The 19,274-nt window shown below is 44.3% G+C and overlaps 1 protein-coding gene across 6 annotated transcripts in view; it reads left to right on the top strand.

Annotated features, from left to right (window-relative positions):
- Dpy19l1 (dpy-19 like C-mannosyltransferase 1) overlaps positions 1–15,829 on the top strand; it is an 88,459-nt gene extending 72,630 nt beyond the window's left edge. For 3 of the 6 annotated variants that reach the window (NM_001429803.1, XM_087561782.1, XM_087561780.1), the window contains 7 exons: positions 2,781–2,805; positions 4,132–4,251; positions 5,722–5,896; positions 6,541–6,640; positions 7,643–7,768; positions 13,251–13,437; positions 14,677–15,829. In NM_001429803.1, coding sequence (NP_001416732.1) covers positions 2,781–2,805; positions 4,132–4,251; positions 5,722–5,896; positions 6,541–6,640; positions 7,643–7,768; positions 13,251–13,407 — 703 coding nt within the window. In that variant the 3' untranslated portion in view covers positions 13,408–13,437; positions 14,677–15,829. Of the gene's footprint in view, positions 1–2,780; positions 2,806–4,131; positions 4,252–5,721; positions 5,897–6,540; positions 6,641–7,642; positions 7,769–13,250 lie in introns of all 6 variants that reach the window. The other 3 variants (NM_001191791.2, XM_087561781.1, XM_087561779.1) reach the window with 1 other exon arrangement.
- The last annotated feature ends 3,445 nt before the right edge of the window (positions 15,830–19,274 follow it).

Below are 19,274 nucleotides of genomic sequence, written 5' to 3'. Positions count from 1 at the left end.
CACACTGCAGCTCCATCCTGTGGAAATGTTCACACAAATGAGATGGAGGTCAAGGGTGCTTAGCATGGTATTGTGTGTATATGGAAAGTTAATGTGGTCAAGTATATATGTGTTAGTAAAGAATAAAGCTATGGCCCTGGTATAAAGGAGAATGTTTTACCATCTTTATGGGAATAGTTTGAGCATATATCATTGGATTTTTTTTTGAAAAGCTAAGTAATACATATATATGTCCACTATAAGTTATGTGCTCATATGCATGTTCTTTTATAACTTGAATGTGCTCACCTTTACACCGTCCCTTGACCTTCACAGCTACCATAGTGGAAAAATCTTGCATATCGTTTATCAGCCGTTGGCTATAGCTGCGCCTGCTTGTATGTGTGACGATAGGCAGGGAGGGGAAGTGCCTTTGCCGTATGACGCCGAAACTTCTCCTCATTTGAGCAGTGGTTTGGTTTGTTTTGTTTTGTTTTGTTTTGTTTTGTTGAAGGAGTTTGGAGAAGCAGCTTCAAAGTTAGAACTGTAGTGAACAATTCTGGAAAAGGAGCTGAAAACTTTTCATGGGAAAATAGAACTGAGGAATAACTTAACTACAGAGGGAATTCAGCAAACCAGGGTCACTGGGGTTCAGCGCTCCTGTGGAAATGGACTGCCTTGCTGATCTTTCATTTAGCATAAGAAAAGGTCATTATAAAACAGACAGGATGAGAAAGAGGTCCGTTTCCATTTGGATGTGATCACCATTAACCACTTTATTCATGGACCTGGAGGTCAAGGATGGTAGTCCTGGCCTCCTGTAGAAACTGCATCTCTCCGAGGTCATCCTGAATGCAGTCTTGCTGGCCGGGGTGCTGGGGTTGGACTTCCTTGCCGTCTGTCCATGGGGATGGCAAATGATTGCTGCATTTTAGCACTGCTTGTGCTTAGGAAATGAACCTGAGCTTTTGCTTGGAATGAAGAGGGGACGCCCTACCTTCTTCATGCTTGACTAGCGTATTTGATAGAAGCAATATATACACATTCTTTTGAGATCAGATTCCCAAATCAGATTATGTTCTGCCCAGATTGGGGAACAAGGATCACCCCGATACATATATTCATCTTTGTTCAAATCTTGGGAACAACTCTGAAGCTCTTAGTGCACCCTTTGTCAGAAAGCTTCCAGATCCATTTTTCCTATCTGACACCTCTACTTTCCCCATGGCTTATCTCAGAAGCCGTAGTCTTAAGTCCTGCTCTTAGATCTATAACCTAACAGGATGCAAGTCTTGCTATTGTCATATTTAGAATGCTATCCAAACTTCGACTACCCCTGCCAGCTCTTACTCTGTCCTGTCAGCGCTGCCTCTGTGGATTACCACCTCCTGCCACTTCCTAATTACTTCTGCCTCTGACCTTGTCTCCAGATGCAAGCATTTCCAGCAGAAGGCAGAACACACCACATGCTTGTTCTCTCCACTCCTTCAAATCACTTAAATGTCCCAGCCTTCATCCTGGTCTCCTGGACCTTGCACCCTCTGACCCTTACCTCCCATCTATGACCCTCCCTTAGTGTCTCTCTGCCTTTTCTCCTCTCCAGGTACAATCTTCATGGCTGACTCAGCAGAGCCTCCTTACACTGTCTGCTCTTTGCCCACAGGGTCTTCCAGTCTCCTCTCTGACCTACTCAGATACCACTCAGTGGTCACCAGCCTTTCTAGGCACTCATGATCATACATGTTACACTATTTCTTGTTCTCTGCAGGGAGACAGGACATCTGTCACTGGGGACGAATGCTTCTTTCCCTCTGAATTATATATAAACCCTGAGAGGAGAAGCGTGTTTTTCTATCTTGTTACCTCTCTATCTCCTGGGTGTTCAGTTGTCGGTGAACTTGAATAGATCATACTCTAGACTCTTGCACATCGCATTTTAGTAGAAAAGGGCAAGTAAGGTGATACCCTAGAAAAACATGTGAATTCTATCTCCTCTAAAAAGGGCAGTGGGATGGGTGTAGCCATGGAGTAGACACTGGGTAGGAGACAAGCCTCTCTGGTGGCTTTAGGGGTCAGTCAGCTTGTGACCAGGTCATGCAGTCGGGAGAACAAGGGAGAAGGTAGCTGTCCAGGGTGAGAAATGGGGTCACTGAAGGAGGAACATTGAAGCTGATGGATTGAGAGTCTGTATTAGTTACAGAGGAACCTTGTCCATTTTAGACTTTGAAGCAAAGGAGTAAATGGCTGGCTGGTCTTTTCTCTAAATGCTCTTTCCGAGGCTGTGGCAATTGATGCTCAGCAGGGAAAGCTGAGGGCAGGACTCGTCAGTCTCTAAGCACAGTGCCCAGAAAGACTATTCCAGCAAAGCTGAGGGCAGGTGTTGTGCCTGTTTGAATGTTAAGTCTGGTGCTGAGAAGACTGTGCATGTGACTTCTGTGTCCCTGCCATCTCTGTTGCTGCAGTAGTACAGAGAGCTCAGGGTTCATGCACCAGGGGAGGAAGTCGGCACATGGGCTCTGTAGGCTTCAGAGTTCTTCATGTCATGCCTTAAGTCATCCGCTGTGTACACTGTGTGATTATTGGCATAGTAAATACATACATAGTAAGATGCACATTGCCATTTTAAAAATGTGCTCTCTTGAATGGTTGTATACTAGCACTCGGATAAAGGTTTTAGTTTTGATTTATGTATCTGTGCCTCGAGAGCAATACTAAAACAAGTTGTAAAAGCTCTTATTTGTAGATAAAAGAAAAAGTAAATGGAGTACCTCTGTAGTAAGTACATTTTCTTTTCATTTCAGAAAACACCAAGTTGATCATGGAGAGGTAATATTTAACGTTACCAAGACATACATACATATATATATATATATGTATATATATATATATGTATATGTATATATATATATATATGTGTGTGTGTGTGTTGTATATTGTGTGTGTATTTTCATTCTTTGCTTTGTAGTTCTGGTATCTAGATTTATTGGTTCTTGTCATTAATTTATCTTCAAAATCCTTAGATATGTACTTTTTTGTGGGAAGGAGCCAGCCGATTGACTGACTCATTTGCTGATAAACATTGTGGTCAGTGAGTGAGTCCCTACAGTGACGTTGTTAGTTCCTGGAGCCCGTGAGCCAGGTGTGCGAGGTGTCCTTGTGTGGCAGAATGCCATGTTTTCCACATCTTGTCCAGAAGCTCCAGAGGTGTGATGGCTGCTGTTCCCACCTTTCAGAGACCAGCAGCTTCACACAGCCCAGGGTGGAGCACTGTGGTGTGGAGGCAGAGGCCTCCATTCCCCTGCCCACTTCTGAGCCTTGGTCTGATGGCAAAAACAGTAGACTTAAGGTAGACCCTGAAATCACGCTGTGCCTACAAGATTGACTCTGCCTGCAGTTGCACATATGTTTGCCTGTGTGGCACTGACGAAATGGTGCAGCCTGACAGTGCATGTTAGCAGTTTCTCCCTGCCTATAGACAGGAGTTCTCAGGTCTCACCAAAGTGCAGAGAATAAGCGAGTGGAGTGCTCAGCCACACATGTGGTTTCTCTATGATCCCTTTTGCTACGAAGCCGAGTCAGGGACAACTGCAGCAGCTTCTGCACACAGGGCTGCTAAACTCGTGAACTCACTGCAAGGGCTGCCTGCACAAGACCTGTACACCATCAAGCCAGTCCATATTCCAGCGTGGGAGGGGCCTTTGCTTATGAACCTTTACCCCAAACTGGGGAGCTATTGACTGTTGATGGCTTCTGCAGGAGGGAGAATCATTTGTCTTAAAGACATGGCCCCTGCTAGGTCCAAAATGCTCCAGTGGATGATCTCAACCCCATGAGAAAGTTGGGGGTTGGGGGGGGGGAGGAGAAGAGAGGGAAAGGGAAGATGTGTGTATGTATACATAGTGCAAATTATTGTTGTTTTAAAGGAGGACACAAAGTTAAGAGGATGTAAAGAGTTTGGGGTGTGGTTCCAAGACGCTGGAGTTAAGGGAAATTATAGGGAATGATTGTGTTGAGAATGCCTTGTTTGAAATGCTCTGAGAGTTAATATAAATATTCCATAGAAAGAACATTTAAGAAACTGTTTCTGCCCAGATTAACAATGTCTTCCCTTCACAAATGGTAGAGATGAACACTTTTCTTTCCTCCCATCAGTTGGTTTACCACGCTCTGCAGCTGTTTGCATACACAGCCCTCGGTATTCTGATCATGAGACTGAAGCTCTTCCTCACACCACACATGTGTGTTATGGCGTCCTTGATCTGCTCCAGACAGGTAACTTGGTGACAGGGAGTTCTAGCCCAGCCTTGGCTACCAAGGGATCTTACAGTAGTATTGGCCGACAGGCTGTGATTCCCTACCCCTGAAGTTCTTTGCTTCTGTCCACAGCTTCCTAAAGCCTAATGGTCCAGGCTGATCACCGTCTGCTCTTCTACCTTGTAAAGTTATCCTGGCAAACAGCAGATGCCACTGCAGACAGGGTTTGTCAGCGGTCAGCGCATGTGCTGACAGAGAGGACAGCTCAACTGCAGAGGAATTTCTTATCTGTATATCACATATTTGCCTTATTATTATTATTATTATTTTATTAGGTAGATTTTAGTTTTTCAAGAAAAAGTTCTTCTATATCCCTGGCTGTCCTGGAACTTGCTTTGCAGACCAGGCTGGCCTTGAACTCAGAGATTTTTGCTTGCCTCTGCCTCTTGAGTGCTGGGTTTAAAGGTATATGCCACCACCACCCAGCCACGCTTCGAGATGATTTTCCTTGTATGTGCATTTGTACCTGCTTCCCTGATTTATTCTTTAGTCATCCTTGACGAGTCACTCTCATCATGTAATTATATTCAGAAAGTTTTGCTTCTCTGTAGTGTGACTGATTCATCAGGTGGTCAGCAAAGGAACAGCATCGCCTCTATCAACTGTAACAAGTGTTTACTCTTAATTCTAGGAGTGTGTGTGTGTGTGTGTGTGTGTGTGTGTTCCCCAGAAGTGAGGCAGGGATGCCTGAGGGAAAGCACAGAGGGGCGGTTCTGTGCCGTGTGGACTGTTCGTGTGTAGCTGCTGTCACCATGCACAAGCTGTTAGAGAGGACCTACCCAGCTCTCTCATTCTCCTCCTCCAGGCTGGGCTGGGACAGCAAACAGAGCTGGTGGAAGTCCTCTGTCTTGACTCCCACCCCACTAATAGGGCAGGTAACAGTGTCTGTACTGTGTTGCAAACTCAGAAGGACTCTGCATTGGGTTAAGTTTGCTCCTGCTGTGGTCCTGGAGATCAAACCCAGGCCCACAGGCAAGTGCTGTAACTGAGCTGGGTCCCTAACCTATTCTGAACCAACGAGTTTTATAAATGGGTTCTCGGTTTTATTCTAGGTTGGGCCTTGTAAATCAGGCAGGTGGCCTGGCTCTTCTTGCAGTACTTCTGAAGCCGTGTCTCTTAGCTACGATAGTTTTGATACTGAATATCACTGCTGAAGTATTATTCACTGGGCCAGCAAGATGGCTCAGTGGGTTAAGGACCCTCAGTGACCTCGAGTCCAATTCCTACAGTTCGATGAGGTGGAAGAGAGAACTGACCCCACAGTTGTCCTGTAGCCTCTGGCACCTCCCACAGTAATAGTAATGAAGTTCTACTTCAGACAGTCCACATGTGGCACCACAGCAGAGGCTGGGTTCTTCCTCAGGAGTTGTCTTGCTGGTACACAGGGCTTTGTCCTGACAGTCACCAGGGTTGTTTCTTGGATTTCAGCTGTTTGGATGGCTCTTTGGCAAAGTGCATCCTGGTGCTGTTGTCTTTGCTGTATTAGCAGCAATGTCTATTCAAGGTTCTGCAAACCTACAGACCCAGTGGAACATTGTAGGGGAGTTCAGCAACTTACCACAAGAAGAGCTCATAGAATGGATCAGACACAGCACAAAACCAGGTAAGACAACAAGAAAGTCCTCCTGTTTTTAATCTAACTTCATTCTCTTTCCACCATGGCATACATTGCCACAGAATCCAACCTGAAGTCTTTTAGAGGAGTCAACACTATTGGCTACATGGTGTAGGGCAGGGAATGCTATACACATCTTAGTGATTTATTTTGCTATGTTCATATAAATTTAAATTTATAAACGTTTTCCAGATTTGTGAGTTCTACATTTAACATTTCGTTATGTTTCCTTCCTTGGTGGAATTTCAGTATTAGCCCTCCATTCCCTTTTACCTGTAAGTGATGGCCCTTTAATTCATGTGTTCCCATGGAAACTTGCTGTCCCAGTAGGAAGTGGTTGGTGCTGTGAAACTTTTAGTCATCAGGAGACTACTCTCCAAGATATTAGAAAAGGAAAGACAGGAAGGTGATACTCATTCCTCAGCGCTGACCACCCTGTTCCCCAAACCTGGCTGCAGACTGTCTCTCAGCCAGCCACCTGATTCATTCTGCTACTGCCCCTGAACCTTTAACTTGTGAGCCTCCCTGGGCTTCAGCCAGCTCTGTTACTTGTGAAATGACTGGGCTGTCCTGATGGCAACCCCTACAGATGCTTGTCCAGCATGTTCCTGAGATCATGTAATTGCTTCCAGATGCAGTGTTTGCAGGCGCTATGCCCACCATGGCAAGTGTGAAGCTCTCCGCTCTCCGACCCGTGGTGAACCACCCACATTATGAAGATGCAGGTCTAAGGTTAGTGCACAGGTGCATAATGGGAAGGACAGTCTCACACAGACAGACAGCAAGTGAGGAGCCCAGCAGAAGAGGAAGGAGCGTTTCTGAGAAGATAGGGACAACAGGGTTATTTCAGAGTCATTCATGGGGAAGGAGCAGCTGGGCTAGAAGCCAAGCTGTTGAGGCTCCATGGTTCAGTCATGCTGCTGTCTTTGGTTATGGCTTTCTATTGGGCAAACAGAAAGAAATCCTGTCAGTTTTCCAAGGTATCCCAGTCTCCATAGCGCTATCTCCCACGATTGTCCAACATTGACCAGTCTAAGCCTCCCCCTTGCTGGACATTTTCCCTGAAATCTGAGGAGTCAGTTGGAAGAGATTCATTCAGTGGGATTTCCGCTCTGCTTTTATGATATCGTTTGCTATAATGAACTTAGATCTTTTGTCTGGTCATGTAAGACTTACTGTTTTTCCAGTAAACTATGCCTTCTCTTGTCTTGGAGGAGATGATAGATTTCTTATAGAAATACCTTCCAGAGGAGGGAAAGCTAGCCCTTTTCCAAATGATCAGATGATTCTGTTAGTATCTTGTTTTGCATAACAATGGGGTGCACATTTTATAAATAAGAAGCTTTTTCATTAAAAAGTCAATTTCAGTGCAATTTTCCAAAGCAGTTTTATACCGTAAGTTTTTCTTAAATCTAGAACTCAGTGGAGAGTTGTATGGGTTGAACGGTTGCCTCTTCCAACCGTGCTAGTGTGTTTGCTCTCATCGCTGTCTGCACACAGGGTTGCAGGACAGCTGCAAGCAAAAGCAAGGGAGCAAAGGCAACATTCAGTTTGGAAATGTGGGCCCAGAAGCTTGGGCAGTGTCTGCCTTGTTGTTGTGGTCTCCGTAGGCGCCTTCCAGCTCCTCCAAGGCCTTTCCACTCTGTCTTCCCTGGACTGTGCTTAGTCTCATCTCATGCTTGCCTGTGCCCCTTTTAATCGTGAACATTTTTGCCTACTTATTTTTTCTTCAAGAGCCAGAACAAAAATAGTATATTCAATGTATAGCCGAAAAGCACCTGAGGACGTGAAGAAGGAATTGATAAAATTAAAAGTGAATTATTACATTCTGGAAGAGTCATGGTGCATAAGAAGATCCAAGTAAGTACTTCATACAGCTCATAGTTTATAATCTTAAGAGTCAGCAGTTAGCTTAGACCCATGGTAAGTGCTCTGTATATATGATATGATATGATATGATATGATATGATAGATATGATATGATATAAGATATAAAATAAAATATTTTCAAAAGTATGAATGAACATCCCGTATATAATTTGAATTAGACCTTTTTATTCATCATAGAAACATCCTTTTTAATAGTGATGTGTATGTGTGTGTATTTACTATTACCTTAAAATATATATATATATATATCCTTAAAGTGACTATATTCAGAATGATTGATAATCTTCCAAATTGTTCTTATTTGTGTTTGATTTCTTTCAAACACATTAGTTAGAATTGAGTACACTGTCTTTCAAAAGACCTCAGACTCTGAAACCAAGTAATGATGTAGTCTGGCTGTGCTCCGGTGGTCCAGCAACAACTCAGGGACTTCATTGTCCAGATTGAATATACACAGCTGACACATGTCCTGGGGCTGGATGTGGTTGTCTGGTAATAACACCTCAAGTGAAACTCTCCTTTCTTGCTTTACCTACATCCTCCTAAGTTTATATTTGAGAAGTTTGTTTCTATGAAGAAGTTCATTGATCAGAGAGTAGCTACAATGACAGGAAGATCTCAAAATGAAATATAACTTCTGAAGTGGACATGACCTAAGGCCTTACCAGAGGCTGGGCACACACCTGGAATCCCAGCACTCAGCATGCTGAGGGGAAGATTACTAATTTGAGTTACAGGTGGAGTTTGAGAACAGCCTGGACTGTATAGCAAGACTCTGGCTCAAAAACAGACCAATCAAAATGGAGCACAGCAATGCTGAATACAAGTGAGACAGTAGATGACAATGTCCTGCAGTGGCGGGACCAAGGCTTCCCTACATGGGGAGCACAGGACCTGATGATGTCACCAAGAGTTGAGGGCGTTGTATATTTTATATCAGAACTCTTACTACTGTTTAGTCCAACTGAAGCCTTCAGGGGACTGCTCTATCCTTGTATGCTGTTTACTACAGTGGTACTACAGGGCATGAAGAGAAATTGATCACATAAATTTCGTGAATGGAAACAGTTCTATGATACAGTATCTACATAGCTTTGTCTACAAGACCTAAGATAGTTACTGATTATTGAAAGCCCTTCCTATGAGTAGGTTCCAGGTAACTTGAGTTTAATCATTTATAGAAACCGTCAGTGCTGTTATAGTATAGAACATGTCTTAAATGCTTACACCCACTGTCAAGGAGGTGGCTTAGCATTAAGTGTACTGGGTGCTCCTGCAGAGAACTTGGCTTCCTTTCCCAGCACCCTTGAGCTGGCTCCCAACTCTGTAACTGTAGTTCCACAGGACCTACTGCACTCTCCTGGCCTCCACTGGCACTAGGCACTTATGTAATGTACATACACATATGCACTCAAGACATTCCCTCACATAGAGGAAAAATTTAAATGTGTGTAGTGATGTGGATATAATAATATTCATATACTCACCAATTGCCTCTAGTCTGTACAGCACACAGAATCCAAGTGCTAAGTGTTATGAGGCCATGCACAAAGGCAGTGCTGGGGGAACATTTGCAACAGCTCAGCATTCTGACAGCCTTCTGTGAAAGTGGGGTCTTTATCTCCTTGGGCTTCCCCTTTTAAGAAGCATGAGGCCACTGGAACAGGAGAGGGCCTGAGATTAAATACTTTTTGCAGGGCGGAGTGTCTGGGAAGGAAAGCTCATTAGCTAAGCCTCCAAGCCTTTAGGTACCTCTTTATAATGGAGATCTAATCTTGAGCCTTCAGGATCTGTGGTCATGTCCTCTACCTGTGGAGGGGCTTGGGCTGTGCCTCTATGCAACTTATGGTCATAAATCTATGGAGGGCTGTGGGCTAGGGACCAGCCTGGTTTCCCAGGAGTCAGGGACACCTACTGTCCCTTCAGGGTCTCTGGGGTTCAAGCCTCCTCAACCGGGAACCAGGGTGCCTTTCCCTGTCCCACAAGCTATAACAGAAGCCAAAGGAGAATGGACGGAGAGAAGGGGGCAGGTTTTTATCCTATTTTTACAGGTACCAGAAGAACTGAGTTTTTCTTATTCTGTCTGCATCAGTTAGGTTGGCTAGAGACAACCTCCATCTTGCTGCAAATACTGGAAAGTAAAAGTATGTCAGAACAGGGCAAGCAAAGAGAGAGCAGGAGAGAAAGGAAGGAACGTCTAGTGCTGAGAGAGTGTGCATGTGTGTGTGCCTGCACATGCTTGCCTGTGCATGCTCAGCCAAGCATGCATTCATGCATGATCTCCTAATAATCTGCCCTAATCATTCCTCAGGTACATCACCATGTGGTCAAAACTAAAATACACCTATTTTTAATTTCGTAATTGTAGATGAAATTTTATAACCTTTTATATTGTCTTTCTTTTTTCCTTCCTTTCTTTTTCCTCTTTATAGTTTCAAATAAAGTTTCTTTTAATTCAAATCAGGGTTTGAATAAAGTAATCATTCACATTCTTGCTGACGTTTCCCCAACCCATCTTCTTCTAATAATGAGTGCTGTGTGTTGCTCTGTTGTTAGCCTGACCCTGAACTGGCCTTAACTGATACTCTGATTCAGCCTTCTGGGGATCTAGGATTATGAACACACACCACTGTGACCAGTGTCACAAATGCTATTGAAAGATGGGGTTCAGTGTCAGGGGAGACTTTCAGAACTCCAGTAACAGTGGCAGGCGGGGACCCTAAGGCAGCTCTTTGCCCCTTCATTTTGCCTTAGCATGTTGAGCTCTAGAAAACCCAGAGTAGGTACTGAATTTTTAGCTGTCATGTTTTCTACAACCCCAAGTATGATAACGGTTCAGCCTTATGTGTGTGAGAAGGTTAAGAGTGGAAACCAGAAGCCCAGCCTTATTCTAGTTCTTCAGCTTGGTAGCATCCAGTGTTAATGAGGCTCTTCAGAAAGTGCACTGGAACCCTCTGTGGGGACATCACTGGCAAGCTCTCTGGACAGTAGTCTGATGGAGGCAACGTGAAAATCTGTGCCTTGGACACAGTGAACATTTAACTTTCAAAAGGGAGGCAGGCACCAAGAGTATTGCACTATGGCAGCAAAGTGGGAAACGACCGAAGTGTAATCCACCAGAGTCTTCAGTAATCACAGATCAGAACCAACGGCTGCAAAGAGGAGCAAGCAGGGCTTCATGTACTAAGACCAAAGAGTAACTAAATCGTACTGTCACAAGTCCCACAATGTCCCCAGTTTTGTGTAAGCAACCCAGAAATGTCCCTGTTTATATTTTGTGTGAGAGGAAACATGGATCAAAGCTCTAGCAGCATAGATAGATGCTTATGTTTATTAGCAGAGCCTCTGAGAAGTGATATTCAAGGCTAGGCATGAACCTGCTGAGTGGTGAATAGTCACAAAGATAAGATTAAATGGTACTCGGACTTCTCATAAGTGTTTTCTTCTTGTGGGGAGAGAGAGAAGGGAGGGACGGAGGGAGAGAGGGAGGGAGGGGGAGAGAGAGGGAGAAGGGAGAGGGGGAGAGAGAGAGAGAGAGAGAGAGAGAGAGAGAGAGAGAGAGAGAGAGAAAGAGAGAGAGAGAGAGAAACATAGCCATGGTTCATTCTCTGTAATTTTAGCTGTTCCTTTCCTTTCTTTTATGCTGAGTGGAGATTGACTGTGAGGGCCTCATCTATGGTATTCAGGCACATTGGCCCAGACCTTTTTCCTCTCTGTGCGTGTATGTGTGTGTGTGTGTGTGTGTGTGTGTGTGTGTGTGTGTGTGTGTGTGTGTGTGTGTGTGTGTTGAGATATCTCAGTAACTTGCTCAGGCTAGTCTTGAACTTAAGATGTTTCTACTTCAGCCTGTGCCAGTAGTACAGAATTTTCTTCCAAAACAAGTAAAAGCAGAATAGCCACCTGGAAATACACCAACTCTCTCCATAAATGTGATCTTAGTTTAAAATGTTAAAATTATTTGGATGAGTTATTGAGACAGGGTCCTTCTATGTAGTTCTGGTTGTCCTGGAGCTCAGTATGTAGACCAGACTGACCTTGAACTCACAGAGGTCTGCCTCCATAGTGCAAGGATTAAAGATATGTGCCACCATGCCAGGCTACTTATATTATTGTTTATACAAATATATTTTTGGCTGGGTATTGTGGAACACACCTAGAACCCAAAACCCTGAAACCCTGAGGCAGGAAGATTGCGTGTTTCAGGCTATCCTAGGGCATACAATGAGACCCTGATTTTGGAGAAAAACAAACAAACAGAAATACACCGTATTTGCAGTTTAATTATTCATTTAGCTAAGAAGTAAGCGTACCTCTGTCAGGTTTCAGGTATCTCATATATCCAGAAATGCTCAACCTGGACTATTGGAAGATTTCTGGTAGTTAGATAAAAGCCAGCATTCCTCAGGAATTTGTGAAACTGGTTCCCATCGGCCACAAGTGTCATAAGGAGTCATTGTCCTTGCCCTGTTAGAAGGGACACGTGGCTCCATTGGCGTGCACATGTGGTTACATGTTCTAGTCCATGCTGGGCCTCGGGCCCTCTCCATACCTTCCCACAAGGATTCCTTATACACTCCCAAGTCACTAGCACTGGCCCTTCCACCTCAGTCCCAGCTCTGTCACTCTCCTGCCTCCTGCTCTTCTCACTTCTCTGGCAGACAGCCCTGGCCATTTCCAGTCTGCTTCTCTTTCTCTCTGCTCTGGACTCTGGATACTTTTTCTTCTTTACCTACAATAACAATCATAACCATCCAATGGAGCAGCCATGTTGGCAGTTTCTCTGCTATGTTCCTCCCGTACAACCACAGTAAGACTCATTTTAGAGTGTAATGAGTACCTTCCCCATGAACTAAGCAAATTTCATAATTGTTAAAACTAATACTTTTGCACTCTGAGCCTGGTGCTGTAAATATCTGATTGTCCTCAGTGTACACATTCTGAGGGGCCAGCGGTGCTGTGGGCGTCTTCCCCTTACACAGTGGAGCCCCTCACAGCACAATTCTCGATGAGAGCAGAGCAGAGCAGAGCCTCCGCTACCTCATCCAGACCCTGAGAAACCTATCCCGTGCCCTTCTTCTACTCCTGACACTCCCGCTATGCTCCACTGTCTACTCCCTGACACTCCCGCTATGCTCCACTGTCTACTCCCTGACACTCCCGCTATGCTCCACTGTCTACTCCCTGACACTCCCGCTATGCTCCACTGTCTACTCCCTGACACTCCCGCTATGCTCCAATGTCTACTCCCTGATACTCCCGCTATGCTCCACTGTCCTAAGGAGGAGCTATGCACATTACAAAAGTAAAGGTAACTGTTGTGTGAGTTAGGAACTTTGTCAATTGATGGGAGTAGGAAAGGTGGGATGACACAAGAAGCGTAGACACTGCACTTGAATAAAGCTGTCTGCAGTTGATAGTGTGTATTGACTTTAACGTGTGTTCACTTCTCTAGGCCTGGGTGCAGCATGCCTGAAATCTGGGATGTGGAGGATCCGGACAACGCTGGGAAAACACCCCTGTGTAACATCTTGGTGAAGGATTCCAAGCCTCACTTTACCACAGTGTTCCAGAACAGTGTTTACAAAGTCCTAGAAGTTATCAGACAGTGACTGCACGGGCACCTGCCAGAGACCACATCAGTAATGGCTTTACTGCTTTGCCACTAACTCAGATTGCAAACCTTTTAAAAGTCTCTCAAAGTAACTGTTTTCAAATGGCAAACATTTGATTTGATCAATTTGCCAGTCTGATTGTAAAAATGACTTACACCAGATCGATTAGTTACTGTTTCAATGCACCTGTTAAAATTTGCTATGCAAATGAGTATATGCTTGTACTTGGTTTAAATATTTGTGTTACGGTGAACAAAGCCATCTGTGTAGAAATACATCATGGATCTTGATGAAACTGTAGTCACTTCTGGACTGGTTAGGGCCGTTACCACCCTGCTTCCTGTTTACCTCCTGGTCGCTGACCACGTCAGTGAGTCTGTGACTCCTGGTCTTGTCAGATGCCTCAGCTCTCAGTCCAGGCATAGCTGGCCCTGTTCACCTCACTTCCGGGTGCTCTTTTTGTTCTGTGTTGCTCTTGTGAACTGGGTGTCCTGCCTGTTGTTACCCAGACTCCTGGGTATGGTGGCGAGGGCCAGCTCCTGTAGGTTCCAGCCACGTGGTGGTGTTTCTCCGCAGACAGACTGGTTTCTTTTCCACATAAATGTGATCTTCTCTTTAGGTTGACTAGCAAGTGCTTATTCTTGGTTAAAAAATTAGTAATTGAGTATTTTTCTCATTTTTAGTATTAATCAAATATTATATTTTAATACCTTTAATTCATTTAAAAATTTTTATGATTAATCACACTTTTAGGAAAAACTATTTTGGACAACCCCAAATATGATGCATCTATAGCTTGATATATATATAGAGAGAGATAGCTTATGGTGGACTGTAGTTTATGCTAATTTTACTTTCAGTATTAAGATAAAATAAAATCCAAGTAACTTCTGTCAAAATGTAAATGAACAGTTTTTTATTTTGCTTTCAAAATTGCCTGTCTTTAATAAGACAAAGCTTTAAGCCTTATAATTTTGCCTCAAAAAAAAAAAAAATCTCAGTGTGAGGAGTGCTTATGCTCGATCTTCTCCAGCGTGTCCTTGTTTTTTGGGTTTTTTGAGTTTTTTTGTTTTTTAATTCGCAAATATGCTTCAAATTTCTTATACGAATTTTGTTTCTTAAAAGTTAATTTGTGTGAAATGAGATACTTCAAAACCATAATCTTCATTGTTGTAAGAAATGGTTTTGAGGTTTTAAATTCTAAACAAACTGTGACCATGGCTGACTACACATTTAATTATACAGTCTTCTCTTTATCAACCGCAGGCAGATTAACCTCAGTGTGGATTGTCCTTGAGACCTGAACCCTCAGGGATGGCTTCCGGTGCCTACTCCTGGCAGCCTCGGAAGAGCCCTTCTCTTTCTGCCTTCTTCCCAGAGCCCAAGGACAAGCTTGTCTGGGGGCATTGGTCACCTGCAAAGACAGACAGCACTTGCAACTGAGGAGCGAGGCCTCAGTGAGGAGCCGGCCTCACCAGCCAGGGTCCCCTCCCTGAAGCTGCCCGGGGACGGCCGTTCCCACTGTTGCAGACTGGCCAAGCTTCCTCATCTGACGTTTAGTTTTATTTCATAAGCTTTTCCAACTCAGAAAACGGGAGCGGCTGGAGGTCATGGTTTAGGAGTGCTTGAGCGATGACGTGCTAATGCAGAAGAATGGAAACAGGGACAGGCGTGGGTGGGAAGGACACTCTCCCTGTCTCCTGCACAGCCATTCTGCAGCCCAACATGGCTGCTGTGTGGATACAGCAGTTAGGATTTTTTTTAATCACCTTTTAAAAGTTATTTTCTGTCCTTACCCTCTAACAATTCCCTTCACAATAAGTTCACGTGTGATGATGGGAAATTCTGTACAGAGAAACAAAATATTAAAATACTATTAGAGCCAGTTCACACACTGGGAAACATTAAAAGTAGTCTAAATTAGTTTCTCTGCAGAAACCTTTTGTAAGTGTGTCTTATGTAACTCCACCAGCAAGCTCTGCTTGTGTGCCAGGAAGGCAGCTTGGAGCTGAGGCCGTGGGGTCCCCTGTGTGCCTGGCCTCCAGCACGTGGTGGCAGCCAGTGCTCTGCGGCGTAAACACTTTGGCAGCCTGGAGCAGTGATAGGTTTTATGTAGCTGACAGTGCAGTATTAAAGCTCAGTGTTCTGCATAGTTTTTGCTTCAGTGTGAGGAAGGAAGGGAAGACGGGAGGCAATCGAATAGTTATTATTGTGACATTAAAAAAGTGAGCTGGGAAATCCGTCCATTAAAACATAAACCTCTAAAATGCCTGGCAGAGTGTGTGCCAGCAGCACGAGGAGAAAACGGGAGGATGTGTCTGAAAAAAGCAGTCCTGCACAGAAGTATTGTATTTTTATGAATTTTATGCCCCTTGTTTACATGTACTATATATGTTAAATAAAAAAAAAATCCATGAAAGATGTGCCACATGCATTCTCCGCCTGCTCCCGTCCTCTGCACCCACTGTGGCTGCACACGTTCTCCTCGAAGTCCGCTGACGTGAGCCAGTTGCTTCACCTGCAGTCCTCGATGACGGGGAGGGGCAACCTGGGGCCTGTTGCTGATGGTGGGGGCCAGAAGCAGCCCAAACGTTACGGTGTTTATGGTCAAAGCCACACTCCTTTGTCCTTTCCCTCAAGAGACATATGGACTGGTATCGTTACAGAGTTGCTGGCAGCTTTTCCCATGCATTACACAAAAGACAATGTTATAAAAGTTCCCCCAAATTATAGTTCATATATTTGTGTATTATTGCTTATGCCACTTGAAGAGAAGGCAGCTTAGCTGTGTTCACCCATATAGAACTAACGTACTTCCTTTTTTTGTCCTGTTTTTATTGTTGCTAGATTTGTTTGTTTTACAACGCAGTTTTTCTGTGTATAGCTTTGGCACTGTCTGTAGACCAGTCTAGCCTGGAACTCCGAGATTTGACTGCCTCAGTCTGACAGGATTAAAGGCATGTGTCATCACCACCCAGCCTAGAACTGACTTTCTAACAAAGCTGCACTTTGATTTCTGACATCTTTGGAGACCAATGCTCTGATGTCCTAATTCACAAGCTAGTGGCCATCAGAAGTACCCAGAAAATCTGCAAATTTGCTAAGCTTCTCACTTGGCTGATCTAAGATGGGGACCCCAGGTTTAGATTTGTATTAGTGTGATTATATCTGGTGGGCTTCATTGTGACATTTTCATGCATGAACATATTTGGGTCACTTTCGCCCATTCATTGCCTTCTCTTGTCTCCTCCCACTCTCACTGATCCCCTTGCTGTTCCCAAAGAATCCTCTTCAGTTAAGTCGTGTGTGTGTGTGTGTGTGTGTGTGCGTGTGTGTGCGTGTGCAACCTTGCTAGGTCCTGGAGATTGTGTTCCTCATTGTGCCCTTCCTTCTGTCTCTTACAGTCTTAGTAAGCCCAGTAGAAAAGGAAGCTTTGCTGACAACAGCACTGGTCTATGGGTATAGTGATATTCAGAAGCAGATTGACAGCTACATCATGTTCTTTCAGCAAGGGCTTGCCCGTGAGGGCGTAAGTCCTACCCAGCTGTGGCTTTTGACTAGCTCTGCAGCACCAGGCACATGAAGCAGGTTGCCAGTCTCATTGCAAAGCAGTTATCCTTACCAGTCCCGACACTGTTGAACCACTGGCTGCATCTTGCCCTGCGGGTCAGTTCTGTAGTTAGCAGTGTCCATGATCATACACAGGAACATGGACAGTACCCTGCTAGCAGCTTGCAGAACCCCTTCCAGCACCATAGAATCTCACCAGCAGGAGGAAGCTTCAAACTCAGTAGCAACTTGATTTCTGCATGCCTTTCAACCAAAGGATGTACTATGTTCAGTAATAGGGTCTTACCATGTAGCTAAACTATGCAGCCAGTATCAGGGACAACGACCTGTATTGACTTTTGGTACATCAGAGACCTTTTGGCCAGTGACCTGTGGAGAGATGGCTCACTTCTGCTATTGGGGTTTTCATTTTGAGTGTTTTCATACATGTATACTGCATATTTTGATTATATTTGCCCTGCAAAACTCTTCCAACCCCCCTTTTCTTTCCCAATGAATTGCCCTTTCTTTGTCTTTGTGACTCAGTTTTGTTACAATTACATACAGGAGCGTGGGCAACTTCACCATGGCTAGACCACTGAAGAATTGTTTCCTTCCTGCCAGAAACCATTAACTGAATAATCTTGTGAGAAAAATGGGCCTTGTGATTGTCTCCCCTTCCCAAGGCAGTGTTGATGGGCTAGTTTTTCACAGCTGATGAGAGTTCAAGACCACAGAGAAGAAAATATTCCATAATACTCTATCCCTTTCTCCAGCTCTTGGATTCTCCCTGGACCCTCTATGGTGGTTCCCAAGCCTTTGAGGGGTGTGAGTGGTGTCCTGTTGAGAGCACAGTTCTGCCACTGAGTTTCTCTCAGCACTTGGACCATCACTGATTGAAAACATGCTTTTTAACTAAAGTAACAGCAACCCCAATCATCTCTGCTGTTATTATAGTGATGCCTGACAAGGGCAACTTAAGAGAAAAAGGATTTTTTTCCTAGCTCAAAGATCCACATTATAGGACAGTCACAGCAGTGGAAGCCTGAACTAGCTGGTCCCATTGCACCCACGGATGAGAAGCAGAAAGGAATCAAGGTACACTAGCTTCCTTTCTGCACTCTATCTGGCCCATGGTGATCCCCTGCCCCAGGAAGGGTCCAACCCACAGTGAAGATGGGTCTTCTCACAGGCTCAGAACCATCCCAGTGATTCCAGTGACGGCAGCCATCACACAGGGTATAATCCAAATTGTTTTTGCCTTCCGAGAGCAGCTCAAACATTTTTATTTTTAGTTTTGAAATTAGCTAATAAAGTAGGTTTGTTTATACATAGTTTGTTTGACCTAGTATCTACATTTCTTACCAGCGAGGTTGTGTGGATTCCAGGGCGCCATGCTTGACAATGTCTTCACCAATGGATGGGAATGCACTCACTGGACCGCTGACCTATAGGGGCACTCCATTCCTGTCAGCTTATACCAAGATGTCTTACATGGTCCCTTAGGTCCAGAGCTAACTTCCTCTGTCCCTCTGTCACACGGGGACTTGGATTTAATTAAAACAACGAGATAAGTTTGCAGCAGAACATTGCTATGAGCTGTGCCTCGTTTCGATACTCTGAGATAAGTTTGCAGCAGAACATTGCTATGAGCTGTGCCTCGTTTCGATACTCTGAAGCTGTGTTCACTTCAGAGATGGAGGAGGACTGCACAGTCTCGTGCCGTGGTGCTAGCCTTTGTAATCTTACTTTGCCTATGAGAAAACATAGTGAATTCAATGACACGTAGGGATTTTAAAGATTTATTTTCTCACTTTACTAGTTATTTGTTTTCCTCAGAAATCTTCAGTCTTCTCCCTATATTAGAAGGGCACTGTAACTCAGTCCCAGGTCGTCAGCCACCTCCTCGTCCTCCTCCTGCCTTCTGTATTCCTGTGCCTACTTCGATGTTCCTAAGACTATTCTCAGCACAAAAAGCACGAAGCTACCTTTCAGCTTGCTTGTGTTTTACTTCACAGTGCTGCATCTGGACAAGTGTATTGTCACAAACCAAGGTGGAAGGTCTCAGAGATTTCCTCCCATGAGTTCCAAATACGGCAGCTGAGGACTGTTTCCCTCCCTCCCTCCTTCCCTTCCTCTCTTTATTGTGAAGAACTTTAGATAGTGATACTGACACTGGCTTGATTTTCAAAGCAAATTTTTAAACTCAATTATCTTTAACCACAAACTAATATGCTCAATTGAAAGTGTCCCTGCAGTTGACATACAGGGAAGCAAACCACACAAAGAAATCAGAATGAAAACCTGGTACAGAC

The sequence above is a fragment of the Rattus norvegicus genome, chromosome 8, assembly GCF_021556685.1.
Source record: "Rattus norvegicus strain SHRSP/BbbUtx chromosome 8, alternate assembly SHRSP_T2T, whole genome shotgun sequence".
NCBI classification, from domain to species: domain Eukaryota; kingdom Metazoa; phylum Chordata; class Mammalia; order Rodentia; family Muridae; genus Rattus; species Rattus norvegicus.
This window is presented reverse-complemented; position numbering and strand designations above follow the sequence as displayed.